A 20,976-nucleotide genomic window follows, 5' to 3' on the forward strand; every position below is an offset into this window, starting at 1 on the left:
AAGGAGATATATAGATAGATATATCAGGATAGTGGTCTACATGTACCTCCAATACAGGCAGGCAGTTACTTGAGAGCAGGAGGAACACTGAACTTTGAGAGCGCTCACCAGCACCCTCACGGTATATTGAGAACTACAAACCATCAGCTGCAGTGGCGGATGGTACTTGTAATCTATGCATTCACAGGAAACTGGGGACCCCCCTATATACTGGTGTAAGTTCAGAAAGGTAAACTTGGCCTTTAACTCCTTAATTTTATAGCTATCAGACACTTTGTAAAAACAGTTAACAGGCACAATCGCAACCCTTCATATTTAATAGGCTCCTGACAGCTAACAGAACCAATCACAGAACAGTCAGGAGCAAAGGGAATGCTGTTGACTACATCTTAAAAGTGGACCGTAGAGGAGATCTTTGACCTGATTTAAGAAATCACTTAGCTGAAGAGAAATTACAGATTACGTTGCTGTAATAACTGCCAGGCAAGAAAATAAATCCCCCGATGTGAGGATAAAATCTCCTAATTCAGACTGACAAATAGTAGTTGGATAAACATATATGCAGGAGTTATTTGTGCAAGAGCAAAAGACAAGGATCGGTTATAATATTCTGGGAAAGACAAAATATTACACCACAACCAAATTTCAATAGGCTAGTGTCATCCTTGCCTTTTTTAGTGTCAGAATTTAGTATTTTTTTTCCTTTCTATGCAGAGTTGTGAAAAGGATCAATGCGAACTGAACCCTTTAACAAGTGTCTAGAACACCTGTAAAATTTTGATCAGCTGTTTCCTTGCCTATCTCAAAAAATGAACAAATGGGAGGAGTCGATTAGACTCTGATCACTAAAAGCAAACCATGGATACCTTGTGAAATGTTGATGCTGCTGGGAATATGGTCATGTGAACTGCACCAGGGGAGAGAAACAAGAGGTTTACTGAAATCTATCCTGTATCATAGATCAGAGAGGGACAAATACATGAGGTACTCAGGAGCAAGTAGGTTCACATGAGTCGTAGTTTGACAGATCAAGTACTTGGTTGCGACCCTAAAAAATGTGTGCGGACCACGGTAATCATGGCTGCTGAGCCATAATACTGTGGTCAATTTACGTACCTCCGTCATCCCGCTCTCTGCTCTGAGTCTCTCCCCCTTCCTGCCTGTCAGTGCGAGAGCCAATCTCCTCCCCGACTCTCCTGCCACTACACGCTGCAATATGTGGTAAAAATACTTGTATACCCTCTGATTTACACAGTCATTAGCATTATGCTTTTTTTTTTTTAAAACAGTAGCTAAACACCTTTTCTCACACCACTGCTGTGCAGTCAACATATTCCCCTCTGATATGAGTCAGCCAGGAGAGGGAGGTTATTACCCCTTCCCGCTGCTCTCCTTAGGAAAGGAGCATGGAAGGGGATCATGTCACCACACAGCTGCGGTGTGAGAAAAAGGTATTTAGCCTCGTCATTCAATAATAAAAAAAAAAAAAAAAAGCCCCACCATGACCATTCAGCTCAATAAAATATAGCAATGGCCTTGAAACCCTACCCTTTGTGGCAGAAACCAATCCTCTAGGGGTCCTTCAGCCTTTGGTTGCATTGCCAAAATTGTCCTTTGCTAAAGGGAGGACTGCAGCTTCTCTTCTAGTCACTGAACTTCATTCTCCTAAACCCTTACTACTGAGCTGGAATTTGGGCATGTGACCCACCAACAAGGTGCTCTAGCGCAGTTTTTTTCTGAAGGTCAAGTATCTTAGGGTTTTCCCCTACAGGATTGTCAGCATGGTGGGGTGACTTATAACAAATGATTTCATGTCCAGACTTGACATTGTACAGGGATTAACCCCAAGCTTTTATTGGCTGCAATAAAAAGTGAATGCATTGATGTCCAATTTTTGGGTGCATTAGCTACGTGGCTCCTGGGGTTTGTCCAGCCCTGTCATAGAGTGTCAAGGTTTCAAGTAAAAAAATAAAAAAAATGATCAGGTGCCACATATTTGAAAGGGCAAGGGGTGTCAGACAGCATTATAAGAAGATGTTAGGAACTAAGTAGTGCTGAGGCTTTAAGTAAACAATCTAGGATGGTGAACACATTGTAATACTTTGCAAGCAGCCCCGTTAAATGGGGTCAAGTAAGGCCATCATGCAAGTCTATGGCCAATGATCAGTGTATGGCATTACATACAAGACTGATACACAAGAACGTTAGGGTGTAAGGTTTATTCTTTCAAAACCCAATGGTATAATATGGAAAGCAGCGGCCACAGCAAAAGGGAAAGGACCAAAGAGTACACGGAGTCCTGAAATAGTTGGTAAGGCAATTCCGTGTTTAAAGAATTTTTACTATGACCAATTTAAATTCATTTCTATACTGTAAATGTTGACTGCCAATTGATAAGAATACTATAATGTTTAATATTAGAGGAGTATAGGTTTAGTATTTATCTTTATTAGATTTGTGGATAAATATTCCATCGTCAAATGAATCTCCGAGGAAGTTTTCACACTGAAAGAAAATGCCCCATCCCAACAGGTCCCCTTATCAAAACAAAGCTCCTCCAGCCACCCACCTTATCCACCCTCCCATCATTGATCCCATCACCACCAAGAGCTGTGATGAAATTTCAGCTTCTGGTAAAACCTTGTATTATAGCACAACTCGTAGGATGCAATAGTGTCCTAAAGAAAGGATCAGCACCTCCAACCCTCCAGTACCACCAACAGGTCAAGTTTGAAACTGTCAGGTCATATGGGCTGCTCTTCCTGATCTGGAGACACCCCCAACAATGCATTATGTTCGAGTGTGGGCACATACTACAGAATAAATTGTGGCGATTAAACAGTCGCCCACACTCCTGAGGATCGACCGTAAGAACATACAATTGGTCTTCTCCATGGCATGAAGAATGCACCATATCCCAATGTACTTTTAACAAACAGAGCAGTAATCCACCTTGTGACATCCAAGTAGTACCTTTTGGGAAAAGCTGGGCCAACCAATATATATTCATTTACTTATTTATTAAGCTGGCCATAGATGTTAAAATTGAACTCTACAATTTTTAGATTTACCAAATCTATGTAGCTTGAAGGGCCGACCTTAATGCTGTCAATTTTTGTCCAGTTAGACAACCTTTGTGCAATCAATTCGTATGGCAAGTTTTAGAGACTCTAGGATGCTTTGCTATGGCTGCACTGGGCCTCAGTGGAGATGCTACCACTCGAGGATTACATAAATATGCCAAACAAAAGCAAAGTACAGACCTTTAAAGGGAAATTAAGGAATCCAAGGCCATCACTCCAAGATAAGGGGCACGAAAGATCAAACCAATCTGAAGGTTTAAATTTTAAAACACAAATACTGCATGGATTAACTGCTCAATTTTACCAAGGTGAGAGAGAGAAACCTGTATACTCACCTGATCCTCTGCTCCCCCGACAAACAGCAATCCCCCGGCAAACAGCGCTCCCCTACCATCCAGCGGTGGATTGTGCCTGACGTCCGTGTCCAGAGCTAGTCTATTAATGTGATGACGTCAGGAACAGTCCACCGCACAAGACCACTAGAGTGCAGGGGGGAAGGAGTAGGGGTTGTCAGGAACCACAGCGACCAGTCTTGTGCGGGGAAGATCGGAGGATTAGGCAAGTATAGCTCTGTTCTCCAATACCCTAGACAAAGACGAGCAGTTAACCCATGCAGTGTGGGCACAGGCCCATAGGGGGGGGGGGGGGGGGGAAAAAAAAACCTCTTGGGCTGCAAGGCTTTAAAAAAAGGTGAGGTCAGGTGGGGTCAGACTCCATTATCTCTGGTCTTGCCATATTACTAAACAAAGTCATGGCCAAATAAGCCAAATCAAGGCCAACAAGAACATTGGTAGATGAAACCGACAAGCTTATCTACAATACAATGTCCAAAGTTGAAGGCCGCAACTTTTTTAATGTAAAATAGAAGGGGAGCGCAAAATACTACCAGTGCATTTTTCAGCCATGTAATTTTGGCATCGCACTGACACCTGTAATGGGTTCATCCAAATCCACCTCCTTGGCAAAAGCATAAGAAAACATTTGGAGAAGTTTTGCACCTTGACCTCAAGTTAATGTTACTGTAAAGTGAAAGCAAAGCAAGCATATCAGATATATTTATGTAACATTCCCAGCTATTCATTACAGCTCAGAGATCACAATGCCTTCATCTGCTGCATTCTGCAGAAGGAACTTTCTTTAGGTATCATCCAGGGTCAGTATCTTGTGTCAGAAATGACACAAAATCCTGGTGCCTGTGCAGTACTCTGCTGTGTTCACAAATGTCTAACACTGATCAGCACTTGCTGCAGCCTCAAACCCTGTGACTTTCTACAAAGTACCAATGTACAGTCTGAGCAATCACCAGAGAACAGGAGATTGAGGAAATACCCCCTCTGCCAGCAGCAGATGGATGTCTCAGTGTAAAATGGTAGAGGAGAGGAGCATTGGACCACTTGGTGTTTGCGATTGTAAATTTGTAGCAATTGGTAACCAGCTCTTTGGTCCTCAAGACCCATACAAGTGGTCCCTATGGGATCATGATAACAGGCTGAAGGATAAAATAAGGGTCACTTCCCGGGTAAAAGTCAAGACTATATTTTATTCAGGCAAGGTGAGCTAATATGTCTTAGGGGATATAAAGACCTCTCTTCATTAGGGGTACAGAAACAGAGGATTGGGAAGTGGATTAGACTGTGGGATCATGGATATGATTGGTTAGTAAGGACTGGACACCTATTCCAGTTATAGTTTGTAGCCTACACTTAAGGCCAGGTTGCAGTTTTCTAAATATAATACAGCATAAGGGTAGCTGTTTTTTAGCACCAAACCCTTGAAAGTTTTTTTTTTTTTTTTAAATTCTCCATGCTCATCTAATATTTGGTGCACGTCACGCAACAGTTAAAGTCGTTAACCGCAAGCAAAAACAAAAAAGGGAGCCAGCCAGTGTTTGCTGTCACAACTAATGTCTTTGGGCTGAAGGTTATCTTAATATTATTTCTCCAATGTCAGAATACGGAACTGCCGGTATAACAGGATAATCTGGCTCCGCAGGTGGACAAGGATGGAAGACAACTGATCCTACTAAGGAAGCTTCCTTTTGCATTGTTTTACAAATTTACGTCAAGGCAAGTATTGGTTGGTCTCTAATAACCAGAGGAAGCAAATGTGTAAAATTATATGTGATCCAATACTCCCCTAATATTAAAAAAATAAATTTGAAATATTATTCTGCATCTGTTGCCTATAGTAACCTGATTCTCTATTTACTGCATACTGTCAGTGTAGATTAGAAATCTGAAGCTGAATGACTGCTATAGGCAACAAACAATCTTACTTTTCGCAGATGTCAATTAAAAGATCTACTTTTTATCGACATCTTTCATCTGTTTTTAGCCAACGAATACCTACTTTTCTGCTTAAGTCCTTTCCCTCTTAGTAGCCACAACCTGCAACCTATCATTACCCAGTTATTGCAAATGCTAGTAAAAAAAAAAAAAAAAAAAAAAGAGAAAAGTAATCAAAATCCACATGGGAACAAGGTTAAACATTTTCTGCAGATTTTTTTTTTTTTTTTTATTTCCCAGAGGCCTCTACCATTAAAAAAACTTGAGTGAGTGGAAGAGGATGACAGATATAGGGAGGACAAGCTGCAATTGGTTTATTTTTTCTCTGAAGTAAAAAAAAAAAAAAAAAACCCACACACCCCTTTTAACATGTCTCTTTTTATTGGACAAGGATCAGACACGTGTGCATGGAGATAGACAGAGGAAGAAAGGACGATCCAAGCAATATATATATATAAATGAATGCTACGACAGAACAGAAAGAGGAAGCCTAACATTGGTGCACTGATGACAAAAAAAAAGGTAGTCAGTCTGAACAGAAAGTTTAAATTACCACGGCTAAGTTTACCATCACAAGTCCAGGGGTATTATGCTGTAAAAAAGAAACACTTTTGGTTAGGCAGCAATCACGAGGTGAGAGGGTGGGAGGTGGCTTAGCAGGAGGAAGAAGCTTCTTCAGGGTAAGGGAGGGGGAGAGGTGGTCTCCAGAGCTTGCACTCTGACCAACAGGGTAGAAAGCCAAAGAATGTTTAAAGACCTAGAGATGGGAAATAGAAAGAGTACTGAGCTGCTGCACCTGTAGAGCTTAAATCAGGATATCCACACTTGGTCCATCATTATACATGAGCTGTCTTCTGAACTACTCTAAGCAACAATCACAGCTAATCCTCTTTCTGCCCCTTTACCTAAAAACATGCAAATCCTGGAAAACTCATCTCTCTTTTATACCAAGGCAATGGCTACTAGCCATTGTCTAAACCAGGGAGTCCAGCCTCAACAAAGCTTCTCCATTTCAGTTGTGATTTTTTGACCAATGGTTAGGTCAAGCTGTCAGCATCAGAGGGAGGTACCATCAGTTTCCACAGAATAGTCAAGCATTTTTTTGCACCCGTTTGAATATTTATAGGATTTAGAGTTGCAAGAAAGTTGGGTCTGATAATGCCATTGGGTTGGCCATGCATCTGACAAGGTTGTGGTCATTTCAAAAAGAAGAAAAAAATGGTCAAGGCAACCCATAAGTAATTTCCAATTGCATCTTCACTTGATCAAATTTGATCAAGTGCTGGGATGCTTTCATCCATTTAATCATTTTTGTGCATCAAGAGAGGTTAAAAATCACCACAAAAAACTTTGAAGTAAATTGTTAGTGTTAACCAAAAGTAGCTTGCCAGATTTAAAAAGACTGCCTACAAGATGAGTGCTACACACAAAGTACATAAACTTTATGGGCTGTGAGACATATGGGGCAATGTGAAAAGCAAGCCTTACTTCTAGGGAATGAGGCTTTTCTTCAAGTTGGATGATGTCTAGACCCTGGGTTTAGAGTGGACTTGGAAACAATGGGCTCCACTGGTTTACAGAAAAACAGACAATTGGCCATCTTGGAAGTTCTCGACTGAGCACTATAGCTGCACCCAGACTTCCCATCTAGCAGTTATCAAACTGTTGTCATCCAAAAACATAGATGGGCACGCTTAAACCACAGCTTTTTTGGGCATGTGCAGATGAGCAAATGTATTGGACTGATTTAAATTAGTTTAAAGATGCTTCAGAGTTCCTTCACATGTGCATTTAGCCTGCTTCCATCCTGCATTTGACCTTTGGAGTTGCATTTCTGCATTAACCTGTAAAAGGAAAGAAGAGCAAGTCTGACCCAAACAAAAGCCCATGTACACAGGTCCTTAGCACTTAAAACTATTAGTTAGGACAGTACAAAGTAGAGTAACCATGACAACCAGATCAGTTACCTCAAGTCAGATCACTGACCATATCAGTTTCTGATTGGTTACCATCATCACTGCACTTGGCTTTAGAACTTGTGCAAGTGTTTTTGTTTGCACCAGAACTGGTTTTTGTCCCATACAAATCAATCAGAATGCCAAAGCAGCTTGATGCACCCGAGTAGGTCAACCAATTCAGAAGGGTCTCAAACTGATCACAAAAGCAAGCAGAAAAACACCCAAAAAGCATGCTGCATTTGCTCAACTAAACAAACCCTTATTAAGTAGGCCTTTTACGCTAAAGGCAGGACCCTAGAATACATGTAGAGACATCAAATTTAAAGACCATCCCAGGTAATGTTCCATAAATATAAGACATTAGTGACCAATAATGAAGATTAGGTGGCTGAACCTAAGCTTCATGTGATGGGCTGAAGTGCAAATATCCATAAGAGCATCCTGAATAGGAGGGCTCCTGGGGGGTTGCAGCAGATATCCAAGATAGTAAATTGGACTACTAACGGTTTACTCCAAAAAAATGGGAATGCTTTGCAAAGTTTAAAAAGAATAAAACTGGTAGCTTGAAGTGGCGAGGAGCATGAAATCCTGGATATTGACTCAGAGTGACAGCGGCAAGGATACAATTTTATTATATTGCTCTAGGCAAAATGCCAGGAACAACGCTAACGTGATGCAAGGGTTCACTGCTGGAACCTATAGTAAGGAATGTAGCTGAGAGTCCGTTCAGCAGCGCATAAATTACTAGCTATACAATCATTTCAAATGCAGCATTTTAAGCCTCCAAAATTTACTGTTAAGTTTTATGTTTGGTACTAAAATTGTAATTTTTAATTGTTATGCAAAACTGAGAATATTTCAGTTACCACTTGCAATTAATAGGTGGCTCGCTGATTAATTAGTTGATGCTCCTGTTTGCAGGGCTAGAAATAGCTTTTAGCCCAGGTTCATACTGAGCTGCAGGAATGAAGTCATGCGAGTTCAGCTGAACTTGCATGATTTCGCTACTGCATGTCAGTCCCGATTTCGGCGTCAATTTCAGAGACATCTGTGCAGGTTTCTTCACAGATGTCAATGTAAATGGCAGCCCCAAATAGCAAAAAGTAGTACAGAACCTACTTTTTGAAAATCGGTGCAACGCTGCAGATGCCGCCATTGACAGCAATTGCTGCCGATTTGGCATGTCAAAGCGCTCCAGTGTGAACCAGGGCTTAATTGCAAATTCTCTCTGTGTCCGTAGGTTGGTCTCCCCCCCCCCCTTTACATTCTATGAAACGGCTTAATGTAAGCTGGTTAAACATATAAAATTCTCTGTGAAGCAGAAACCTAGCGTTCAAGGACTCCTGAAAGTCACATATTTATACATTTGTACAAATAAGGTTTATAGTGTTTTATTAGAATGGGTCTCGTGACACTGAGGAACGCGATATATGGACTCTTTTTAATTAAAGTCTTCTTGAGTTGAAGCACAGCACAAGCTCATGTGTCTGTTGTGGGATTAAATCCTGCTCCAAGAGGCCTTGAATTGCCTGAGCGCCACACACACACACACACACCTCAAATGCCAACATCTGATGCATTGAGAAACAAGGTAATTTAAACCCGGGCCAGATGCAAGAGAGAACAAGGCTTTAAATATCCAGCTTGGGGTGTTGAGTTACTTGAAACTTATGAATATTGTACACAGGTCAGACAAGTCTACAAGCAGGTCTGACTGACAGGTTACAAGGTAGTACACACTAACCTATAAACCCCCAACCTCCACAATCATGTCTTCTAACCAATATAGGACCTTCAAGGTAGAACACATACTCACGTTTACACTATAACTTGTACATTTGTCCATTACTCAACAGCTTATGAAACATTCCAGTACTATGGGGTACCTTTACTTAAACCCAAACCAAATGAAGCAGTTCCCTGAATGGGGAGGGTGTCTTCGCCCCAAGTGCAAAACACACTAAAAGTTACAATTTTACCCATTGATCTTTCAAAAGAAAGCAACAAAAATGTACTGTACTGCTCTGCCAAAGAAAGGGCTGCGGAACATGAACTATTTGTCATCTTTGTACATGGAGTGTGTAATTTACAAGACTTGGGTTCGCTGAACGAATACAGAAAAATTAAGCATATTGGCCTATGGCCTTTTTCTTTTCAGTGATGCAAGAGTCTCTCCCTCTCATCACGGATATAAAATGAACGTGGGCCCATTTGGCCCACCAAAACAGCAATACTTCCCAGCTGACCAGTCTTGTAGGGGGAACTGATCAATTAGTTCCTCTATTGCTCGCTGGAGAACTGGGTGGCAGAAGAGCCCGCCATCATCTGACCATCTCCTTGAATAAACCGGTACCTCAATTCACAAATTCATTTAGCTTGCAAGAGACTTTTCCTCCCAAAATCTCCTCGCTGTTCATCATGGATATAAAATGAATGTGGGTCCCTCAAAGCTGCAACACTTCCTAGCTGACCAATCTTGTAGTGGGAACTGATCAAACGGTTCCCCTATTATTCCCTGGAAAAAAAAGCCTGCTGGCAGAGGAGCCCACTACCTTCTGACCATCTCCTCGTGTAAACTGGTACCTCAATACGCAAATGCATTTTTTTTTTTTTTTTTTTTTACAGAAATGAAGCATGCAGGGTACATAAAGCTTAAATAACTACATAACAGTGTTCCAAAGTTGTTGCTCGTCTTCTGTAACCAGATCTTCTTGTCGGTGTAAAAACAGTATTGAAAGGGAAAGAGCATAAAGGTATGAAGTGAAAAGAGGGAGGGGAGGGGGACATGGGCATTCAAAAGACAATCATTTTCAAGAAAAAAAATAAAATCATTGAAAATAAATCAGCAACTGACTTACCCTGAAGGGATTTCCCCAGGCCCTGGCCAAGCTTCCACCCATGCTTCTGCAGTAAGCGATGTCCGATGTTATCCTGAACGGATAGGGGAAAGTAGGAAGGGGAGAAAAAGAAACACGAAAATATTCCGGTAATAAAATTTGCCCCCCCTCCCTTTGATCATTTACTCTCCACTGGTGACCGAAGTTTGTGAGAACTGACAGTCATGCAAAGAAAATAAAACAAAAAAAGGTATATAAATATAAAATTCTACTGAGTAAATTACAAAGTAATAAATAAAAAAAACTAAGTGTATGGTGACAAAACACTGTGCTCCCTACACTATGGTCTGAGAGGGTAAGGTGGTATTCTTACTGGCTCTCCAGTAATCTGCAGGAACAGGTCATATGCTGGGGTGTCTGGTAGAGACATACATAGATACAAGTTCAAAATTAAACCGGGAAACACAAAGCATAAGACAAACACCTAGCCATCACCTGAACCACAAGGAAGGTACTGTCCCAAACAGAGCCAAAGAGAAGGACCGAGTTGGAATTTCACATTAGAACATGGAAGAAAAATCCATTTGCCCCAACAATTTGTTTATTAGGACCCATGTTGGATTTATAACATGTTCAGCTAGAAACCAAAACTCTTCAAAGTTGTATTGTGACATTGGGGGGTCTCCAATTGTATGAAGGTGCAGTTTCCATAATGCAGTGTAAAGACAAGGCCAATCAATATGAATTGGCATCTAGCTTGACAGCTTCAGCATCACAGTAAACTGACAAATTCACTAAAGACTGCTTTTGATTTATATCCTTTGTAAGTTAAAGGGCCAGTAAGCCTAAATGACCAATGTTCCCAATCACCAATTGGGAAAAACAGAATCCCCATTTAAGATAAAAACAAAAAAAAAAAACCCCCTCAAATTTAGAAAGGATTCAAGATGATACAGGCATACCTTAAAGCTAAACTCCAGGCAAAAAGCTTAACACACAGATGAAATACTGGATACTGGAACCAGTTTTACTAGCTAAAGTAAGCTCTAACGAGCAGGGCCCTCTGATACCTCCTGTATTGATTTGTATTGTAAGTGTACTGTCTGCCCTCATTTAGTAAAGTGCTGTGCAAACTGTTGGTGCTATATAAATCCTGTATAGTAATAATAAAGAATTTGCCTTTCTGTGCACCCAACCACAGAGAACAGTCCTGTCTGGCAGGGCAGGAGACCTGATTTTTCTCTGCTACTGTTAAAGGATAAGTTCAGGTTTGGGAACATGTTATACATGCACCCATTTTCAGGGTGGAACATGTAACAGCGCAGCAATCCGAACTCTCGCTGTGACAGCAGTACGGGGAGATACAAACTGTCAGTTTTTGAAGAGTGCAGCCATTCAGGGCTCTGCCCACATGGATACATCCATTCAAAGTCCTGTGAATGAATGAACTACAACTACCGACAGCCTTTGAGGCTGTTGGCTTGTAGTTCTCAAGGAACCACCACGGCACTGTTGAGCGTTGTGGTAGTTCAAGGATTAATTTTTTACCTGCAAAAAAAAAAAAATGTGCATTATGTTGTTTATTTTTCTTAAAAGCTTGTTTGGCTGTACTTCTCCTGTGGATCACAGGAGTGCTTTTCATTCTGCACTCTTGTGACCCATTTTCAGCAGACAGCGGGCTGAAGTCCACTCTTCTGACGTCACAGAGCAAGTCCAGGCTTGGGAAAGATCGTGACAATATGGTCAGGATCCGCCCACATGCCTGGACTGGCACCCGGCTCAGCCTCTCAGCGAGCTGCTGAGCGCCCGAGACTGCCGCTCCCACCTTTTCCCCAGCGCACCAGTGAGCGTGTGTGGGGGGCAGAGGAGAGAGCCAGCGACTGACCGTCACCAGCTCTCTGCTCATGGAGCTCTGAGAACTGAGCTATTGGCAGCATTTGATCGCTTGGTTCTAAGTGTTAGAGCCAGCAGGGGACTGATGCTGCCTCCACCTAAGCAAGTATGAATCTACCAAAAAACTGGATTCCCGTACTTCTCTTAAGTAACTCCTGCAGGTCTGGTCTCTCCCTCCTATGACTGGACAGTGACAGGAGAAGCAGACTGATAGATCATCTGTCTCTCTGCTCTTAGCACTGCAGCACAACCCAAAAGGTTCCTTGTGCTGCTTCTCCCTCTCTCAGCCAGAGTCTTGCTGTAGAGGGGACCGAAAGGAGGTAGATACGTGGTCAAAATTTAGGTTCTTACACCATCTGCATAATTAATGAATGCAGAGCTGCTGTATCTTGTGGCTGAATATGTCTGGAGTTCAGTTTTAATGGTCAAATGATAATAGGCAATGAGCTGGCTATGATCTCACAGCCTCTCGTAGTTTAGGTTTATTGGTCCTTTAAATGGGAAGCAATGCAAAACTCATACTTCAAATTTTTGGGTAGGCCAGCTTCTTACAGCTCATAAATTGGACTGAATTTCAGAAGTTTTGCTCTCGTTAACTCTTGATGGGACAGCACGCTTCATCCCCTGAGGGTAAAATTCTTGAAGACACGGACTTGTGAGTGACCCAGAAGCCAACATTGTAGCAAGACTCGTATATACCATTTGGCTTCCAACTTGGCTTTCTCAATGACATTTTTGATCATCTCAGACGTAACTAAAAGCATGCAGCAAAAATGTTATTTGTTTTCGGAAGAAACCATTGGTGTTAGTGTTATCCAGACAAGAGTAATCATGGAAGAGAAGTAAAACAGAAGAGGTACACCTGTAGGCCTGGCTTTATCAAATGGGATTTATGAATGATTGCATAACCTCTAATGCAAAAAAGGGGTGAGACAGGACAGGGTTAACAGCCAAGGATGTGTAAGTGCAAATGATAAAAGCAAAAACAGAGGCATGGGGGGGTGGGGGTCCCAGCAGAGTGTCTCATCTTCCCTTTATGCAATCAGGTCCTCAAGGCTACAATAAAGACAGTAGAGGGCCCCGAAACATATCCTTCACCTGCACACGGTGGGAGCATAGATCTCGTGGGCCAAAAAATGAAAAAGCAGAGACAAATGTGGCAGGTTGTTGCCTTTCGACAACGAGGCGTTTGATTTTGATCAACAAAATGGCTGGCTGAGGGCCAAAACGAAGACACTAAACCTATATGATCTAAAAACTAGCGTGTGTCGGTACTGTAGATTGGATCAATACACCAATTATACTGCTGCTTAGTGCATGTCAACAGATCATTGTGCTTTCCAAAGACTGCATACAGACAAGGCATTGCAGTCTACTACGGAGACAATATTTCTGTGCAATGACGAAGGGAAGGCGCTACAAGGCACCAAGATGATGGGGGGAGGGAAACAATAGAGAAAAGGCTGAATGAGGGGGGCGGTGGGTGAGTCATACTGCAGGGTGGAACGTAGCAGGACATAGAAGGGAGTCTTGTTCTGCATTCCGATGCACAAAGGCGCATTGCAGAAGAGCAGCGTAGGGAGCTATTGAACACTGCCTGCTAATGACAGCTATGGGATAGAAACATAGCTGCATCATGAATCGTAAACACTTCCAATATCGCCATTGCTTTTCCTGAAAGGATAAAATTACAGATATTAAGCTGACTGCATATACAAAATAACTAGCTGTCATAAGGGCTATACCCAAAATTCAACGTTAATAGACATCCTATGGGATGAGAACATCACGGAAGATGTGACCATGCAAAGGTCACCCTGTGTATGCAGGTCTCTTTATGAATGGCCACACATTTGTATCTATTGGGACAGGCAGAATTACATGAATATTTAAGCTATAGACTAGTTTAAAACTGCAATTTTTTTGCTAGCAGTAAAAGTCATTTTGTTCTAGCAGTTATTATGCTGGGTGAAAGGCAAGGAATGGCCAAGCCTTAAAGTGGGATTAAATCCAAAAATGTAATATACCTGTATTGCAGCTTACCAATCATTAGATGTGGTGGCTGCATCAGTTCTCTTTGGCGCACCCCCCACTGTTCCAAACAACTCTGGGTGAATGAGCACAGGAGGCACAGCAGCATTGTCAGTCTCGAGGGAGGGTAGTGTTAAAATGTATTAACAGCTTTAAAGACATTCAAAGCCAAACTCCAGCTCACACTTTATAATTAGTTACAGCAGCAGTAGTTTTCATTTCAGGATAAATGTTTTACATGAATAAAAGCTGATCATTTTAAAAGCAGAGTTCCACCCACAAATGGAACTTCCACTGATTGGATTCCTCCCCCCCTCCGGTGCCACGTTTGGCACCTTTCAGGAGGGAGGGGGGAGAAGATACCTGTCAAATCCAGGTATCTGCACCCACTTCCAGGGAAAGATTGCCACATTGTGCGGCAAACTACTTGATGTCCAGCTCCCCCTCCACCTTCTGGGAGACACAGGTCCTATAAGACAGCAGGGACCATTCAAAAAGTGCAGCGCGACTCGCGTATGTGCAGTAGGAAACAGGATGTGAAGCCATGAGGCTTCACTTCCTGTTTCCCCTAGTAATGATGCCTGCACCCGGAGCCGAGGGACAGGTCGACTTCGGGTGCCGACACTGTGGGCTCCAAGCACAGGCAAGTGTCCTTATATTAAAAGTCAGCAGTTACAAAATTTGTAGCTACTGACTTAATTTTTTTTTTTACCCAAGCGGAACTCCGCTTTAAGTACCCCTGCTAGTGTTAGGCCCCTTTCACACCAGCAAACCAATCTGGTCCACCTGTCTGTTTTTTCAGGTGGACAGGATAGGACCATCCGTTCTCTATGGGGTAGCAGATGACAGCGGACGTCTGCTAACACTCCCCGGGCATTCGACAAAATCAGCTAAAAACAGACATATAGGGATATGATCGCCATCCATCCGGTGGGTCATCGGTGGATTGGGTCCTATGATGGGCTGTGTCCGTGTCCACTCTGCATAGCGGAGCAGACACAGACCTGTCATTCGTCTGCTCAGCAGGGATTAGCGGAGAGATCCCCTGCTGAGCGGATAGACCCGCTCCATCTGAAAGGGGCCTTAAATGGTTTGTCTCATTCATGTAAACTGATACAATCTACTGGAGAGCTTGTGCTTTTGAAAAAAAAAGACTTGCTGGCAGGATCACCAGATAAAAATAGAGGAAAGCCTAAAAAAGAAAAAATTAATGCAGCCACAACATCAACAAAATTGGTAAACTGCAATTTAATAAAGGTTTGCTTTTGGGTTTAATACCACAATGAAATTACCCTAGAAGCAAGGCATTAGCAAGATTTTCCAACAATTTTTAAAGTTCCTTGGGCTTGATCTTCTATGCTGCTATGCTCCTGCTATAAAACATACATCAGCACACTCTTCTTTTGCCTCTATTGATTCATCAAGGTGTCTTCATGGACTGATACAGAGGTAGGAGGGGCGAGTAGATCTTCAGCTTTTTCATTTAAAACAGTGGTCTCCGAACCGAGTCCTGGGGAGCAGATATGGCCATTTGCTTGCCTTTATCTGGCCCTTGGGAGCACTATTCCTCTCACTGATACGAGACAAGATTGCTCCCACTGACATCAACTATGGGGTACTACTCTTCCTACTGACACCAACAGGGAATTACTCCTCCCACCCCAAAGTCTGAAGCACAGTAAACTGGCCTATTGTTTAAAAAGTTGAGACCGATTTAAAGTCACAATGTGCCGTTTTGGAGCTCCCAGAGTGCTTTAGAAGTGATCTGAGGTATGTGCTACCTCCATTTCATTCCAATGGTTGGGTGGCAAAAATAGTAACAGGTGTAAAATAAGGGAGTCTTTCACTGTAAAGAAAAACCTTATGGGGGTCATAAGAGACTGGCAGGGATTTCCGCACACAAAAACCCCACAGATCATCCATCTGCAAAAGGCAGCTCTGCATCTGCTTGGACTAGACCAGATCCGACCCGTTTGTCCTTTTCAAGTATAACAGTCCATGGTTAGACAGCTGGAGCTGTGCTGCATCAACAAAGACTCAGCTGCTCATCCCTAAGGGCTGCCAATAACTGGATCTTTGAGGATTTTCTGAGGGGGTGGAAGCACACTAGTCAAGGTGTCATGGGAAGGGTTTTGCTCATTTAGGAAAAAAGGTCACCCCCCCCCCTTTAAGTTAGCAAAATACATTAAGTACATGGCTGCAAAGAATGGAAAACATGACACCCTGCCAGAGATTCTCAAAAACACCAAGTCTGCCAAAAGAAAGAACAAAACCGCACTCAATCTTGAAGATCGGAAAACCCAGGATGACAGATTGTGGAGAAATATCTTGGAAAGTTCCAACAAGAGTAATTAGGGTCTGGGAAATGATGCAACTTAAAGTGAACTGGCCGTGCCCAAGAAAGTGTAGAAACAAACACTGCTAGTGGTGCCTGCAGACTTGGGAACCTTGTCCCTGAACGCATATGGCGCTTTTCTACAAGTAAGCAAGTCCTGCCCCCTCCTGGATCTACGCCATACCCTCCAATAAATGAACTGTCAATTGAGACAGCCTCTCTGCCAGTAAAGTTTCTAGTATATGAAGGAGAATTGACCTTAAAAATTTTGGAGGTAGGCAAAGCTGAACAACAACTTGCCAGATAAGATCATAACTCAAGTACAGCTGGGGCCTATGATCTGGGGTTTGCCTTAAAATAATAACTGACAGCAATATATTTTTTCACCCTCTCCATCCACCATAGGAACTTATTGGAAGACTTCCCCTCTATTCCTGCTCTGGTTGCAACTCAAAGTTTGGGATTTACACTCAACTTTCATTCCTGTTGACAATGATGATCAGGACAAAAAGTGGATCTCCATAATGGGGACACCGAGAGCAATAAAAACCTCACAATGGCTCTAACCTTGTACCAATATCCAAATCTAAAAAAAGTTTTGCCCTTAAGCTAGCTAAAGGACTTTTTTTCAAATCAGCCAGCTGGAGGAAAAAAACAAAAAAAAACAAAAAAAAAAAAAACACAAAAATTCCTCCATTCACACAAGCAAGGTGGCTAGAGGAATCCTCCCTGCTGAGACATTGGGGTTGATTTACTAAAAGGCAAACACTTTGTGCACTCTGCAAGTACAGTTACATACTTACATAGTAGGTGAGGTTGAAAAAAGTCCAACCTATGTGTGATTCACCTATGTCAGTGTTACATTGTATACCCTTGTATATTGTGATTGTTCAGGTGCTTATCTAATCTTTTTTTAAACTATCGATGCCCCCCCTGCTGAAACCACTGCCTATGCATACTAGCTCATTATGCCTTTATCTTGCAGTGTTTTTTTTTTTTTTTTTTTGCAATTGTTAGAAGGATTAGAAGGTTTACAACCACTTTATTAAACTCCCTTCCGTGGAAAAGTTTTATCCCTATTGTGGTATTGTGGGGTCACCAGTGTGGCATTTGTAAATTGAAACCATATCCCCTATAAAGGGTCTCTTCTCCAGAGAGAATAAGGTCAGTGCTCGCAACCTTTCCTCATAACCAATATCCTCCAGTCCCTTTATTAGATTTCTTGCCCTTCTCTGTACTCGCTCCATTTCCAGTACATCCATCCAGTTCAAAGTCTTGTAGAGTGCGAGCAGTATCGCTTTCTCTCTTGAATTAATGCCCTTTTTAATGCATGCCAATATTCTGCATTGCATGCCATTGCTTTTACCATCCTTTATTCCCCCAGAGGTTCTTCCCCCAGTGTATAGATTGCATTCATATTTTTGCCACCCAAATGCATTTGACATTTTTCCGCGTTAAAACTCATTTGCCATGTAGTTGTCCACCCCATTAATCTGTTCAGATATTCTTGCAAGGTTTCCACATCCTGCGGAGAAGTTATTGCCCTGCTTAGCTTAGTATCGTCTGCAAATACAGGAGATTGAACTGTTTACCCCATCCTCCAGGTCGTTTATGAACAAATTAAATAGGATTGGTCCCAGCACAGAACACCACTTTCCACTCCTGACCATTCCGAGTACTCTCCATTTATCACTACCCTCTGAACTCGCCCTTGTGGCCAGTTTTCAATCCATGTACTCACCCTATGGTCCATGCCACCGGACCTTACTTTGTACAGTAAACAGAGAAGACTGAGAAGAATAAAGTTAATACCTTTGCCACCCTCCCCATCCTTTTTAACCAGGTTTCCTTCCTCATTCTTTATGGGGCCAATATGGTCTATCCTCCTTTTTTACTGTTTATATAAAGAATTTCTGGGGATTTTTTTGTTCTCCTCCGCTATGTTTTTGTGTTTCAATTGCACCCTTACATTTCTTGTAGCATTATTTGTAAAGTCTGAATGCTGATGACTATCCCTCAGCCTTGTATTTTTTGTAGGCCTTCTCCTTTGCATTTATATGCATTTTTACATTGGAGTTAAGCCATCCAGAACTTTTGTTCACTCTTTAAATGAATTTCCCAATAGAATGCACTGGCTCATGCCCTTATTCAATACGCTCTTAAAGTAAACCTCTTGTCCGTGTTGATTGTTCCTAAGATTCCATCCCAATTAATCTCTTTTAGCAAAGTTCGTAGTTTGGGGAAGTTGGCTCTTTTGAAATTCATTGTCTTTGTATACCCCTTATGTTTCCCATTTGTGTGATTTATACTGAAGCCAACTGACCTGTGATCGCCGTTTCCTAAATTGCACCTTATTTCCACATCTGTGATGTTGGTAAACAATAGGTCTAGTAACGCTTTGTTTCTAGTTGGTGCGTCTACCATCTGACCCATGAAATTGTCCTGCAAGACACTTCAGCCCAGTCTATATCTGGATAATTAAAATCCCTTATGACGACACTTCCCATCCTTGCTGTTAATCCAAATAGTGATAGGAGGTCTGTCTCCCCCTCCTTTCTCAGGTTAGGGGCCTATAGCATACTCCTAGTATTTTCCCCTTAGGTTCATCCCATTGGAGCTCTACCCATAAGGATTCCACCTCCTGCCTAGCTTCCTTAGTAATGTCATCTCTCACATTAACTTGTACATTCTTGATTTACAGGCATACCCCTCCCCCTTTTTTACCCTCTCTATCCCTGCGATAAAAGGAATACCCTTGAATGGTTGCCAGCCAATCATGACAGCTGTTGAACCAAGTCTCTGAAATACCCACAAAATCGAAATCCTCCTCGTACAACAGTATCTCTAGTTCTCCCATCTCGTCCGCCAGGCTCCTGGCCTTGGTGAACATGCCACATAGGTCAGACTGGTCGCATATTGTCCTTTTATTGGGTGTTCTGAGATTGAAACTAGGACTTGTTACTATACTAACCTTAGGTTTGTGTGCTTTAGGCAACCTACCACGAATGCCCCCAATACTACCCTCTGGAATATGTTCTGCGCTGACTACCTCTACCTCTGGACCCTCCCCCCCATTGCCTAGTTTAAAAGCCCCTCTAACTTTTCAGCCATCTTCGCTCCCAGCAGATCTGCACCCTCCTTATTTAGGTGCAGTATGCCCCTTCTATAGAACTGGTGACTGACTGAGAAGTGGGCCCAGTTCTCCAGGAACCCGAACCCCTCCTTACTACACCAGCTCCTCAGCCACTTATTTACTTCCCTAATCTGCCCCTGCCTTTCTGATGTGGCTTGAGGTACCAGAAGTATTTCTGGTAATACTACCTTGGAGGTCCTTTTCCTCAATTTAGCTCCCAAGTCCCTAAAATCGTTCTTTAGGACACTCCATCTGCCTCTGACTTTGTCATTGTTGCCAACATGCACCATGACAGCTGGGTCTTCCCCAGCTCCTCCTAGTAATCTGTCCACCAGATCCGTGATGTTCCCAAGCTTAGTGAATAAGGTTAAATAAAAGGTTAAGTTTCACTTGTAAAGAATACCCAATCACATGCAAGGAAATTAAAAAAAAAAAAAAAATGCATTTTTGCTTGCACATGATTGGATGATGAAAGTCAGCACAGAGCTTTCCCTCATTTACTAAACTCTGAAGAATGTCTATTTGCCTTTAGTAACTCAACCCCATTTTATTCTAATGCTGCTGATAGAGCAAACTTTTCCTACAAGCCCAAAAGACTTGTAAAGCAGGCACAGCCACACAGATAAAAAAGAAAAAAAATCAGTCTGATCCCTACTGAACTGATGGAATTGTATCTATGGCCAGGTTAATTCATACTTTACAAAAAGGCACAGAGAATCTAGCTTGACGATACAGGAAAGAGGTCTGCTGGCTCAACAAGACACCTGCACCTTGGCAATAAAGTTAATTAATACACTTTAGAAGACATAATTGGTTCACGTAAATGCAGTTTCCTGCCCTATGCATATTACAAAGTCTAACGTATATGTATACACTTTATGAACACAAGTGGTAGTACCGTTTGCCAAAAAAAAAAAACTTATGTATAAAAAGGCTATCTGTAGGCTATTTAATGAAAAGCAGCAGCGACCATGCCAGCTGAATGCAAACTGTGTACACTGTGGAATGAGAACTAGGTTAAAGAGTTGGCTATAAGCAGACGCAACCATGTCTAATGCAGGCTAGCTTCATAATAAAGGTCATGCCTTTAAAGAAGCCAGTTAGACAAAAGAAATAAAATAAATTCTAAGACTGCTAATAACCCATCACTAAAATAAATGAACAAATCATGATCTACAGAGGTGGCGTTGTGTCCCAAATCCTCCCTTATTGCCTGTCCTACTGCTGAAATAAATGGGCCTTGTACAAGACCAACAATGGGCAGATGACAAATAGGAGCAGATTGTTACCAATTTTTATCTTCACACTGGATTTGGAAAGCAATGTAAAAATTGTACCGACAGGCTACTCATCCACCGCAACCACAAAAGCAGCGATAGTGGATGATAGGTAAAGAACTCCGCAAGCTCAAGAGAGCTTTA

General features: G+C 42.1%; 1 protein-coding gene across 4 annotated transcripts in view; it reads right to left on the reverse strand.

Annotated features, from left to right (window-relative positions):
* Positions 1-20,976, reverse strand: part of GPATCH8 (G-patch domain containing 8) — a 121,710-nt gene that overhangs the window by 38,568 nt on the left and 62,166 nt on the right. For 3 of the 4 annotated variants that reach the window (XM_073607712.1, XM_073607711.1, XM_073607710.1), the window contains exon 3: positions 10,185-10,257. The exons of the other annotated variant lie outside the window; for it this stretch is intronic. In XM_073607712.1, the coding sequence (XP_073463813.1) occupies positions 10,185-10,257 (73 nt within the window). The remainder of the gene's footprint in view (positions 1-10,184; positions 10,258-20,976) is intronic. 4 annotated transcript variants of the gene reach the window in all.

The sequence above is a fragment of the Aquarana catesbeiana genome, linkage group LG12 (genome assembly GCF_042186555.1).
Source record: "Aquarana catesbeiana isolate 2022-GZ linkage group LG12, ASM4218655v1, whole genome shotgun sequence".
NCBI lineage: Eukaryota > Metazoa > Chordata > Amphibia > Anura > Ranidae > Aquarana > Aquarana catesbeiana.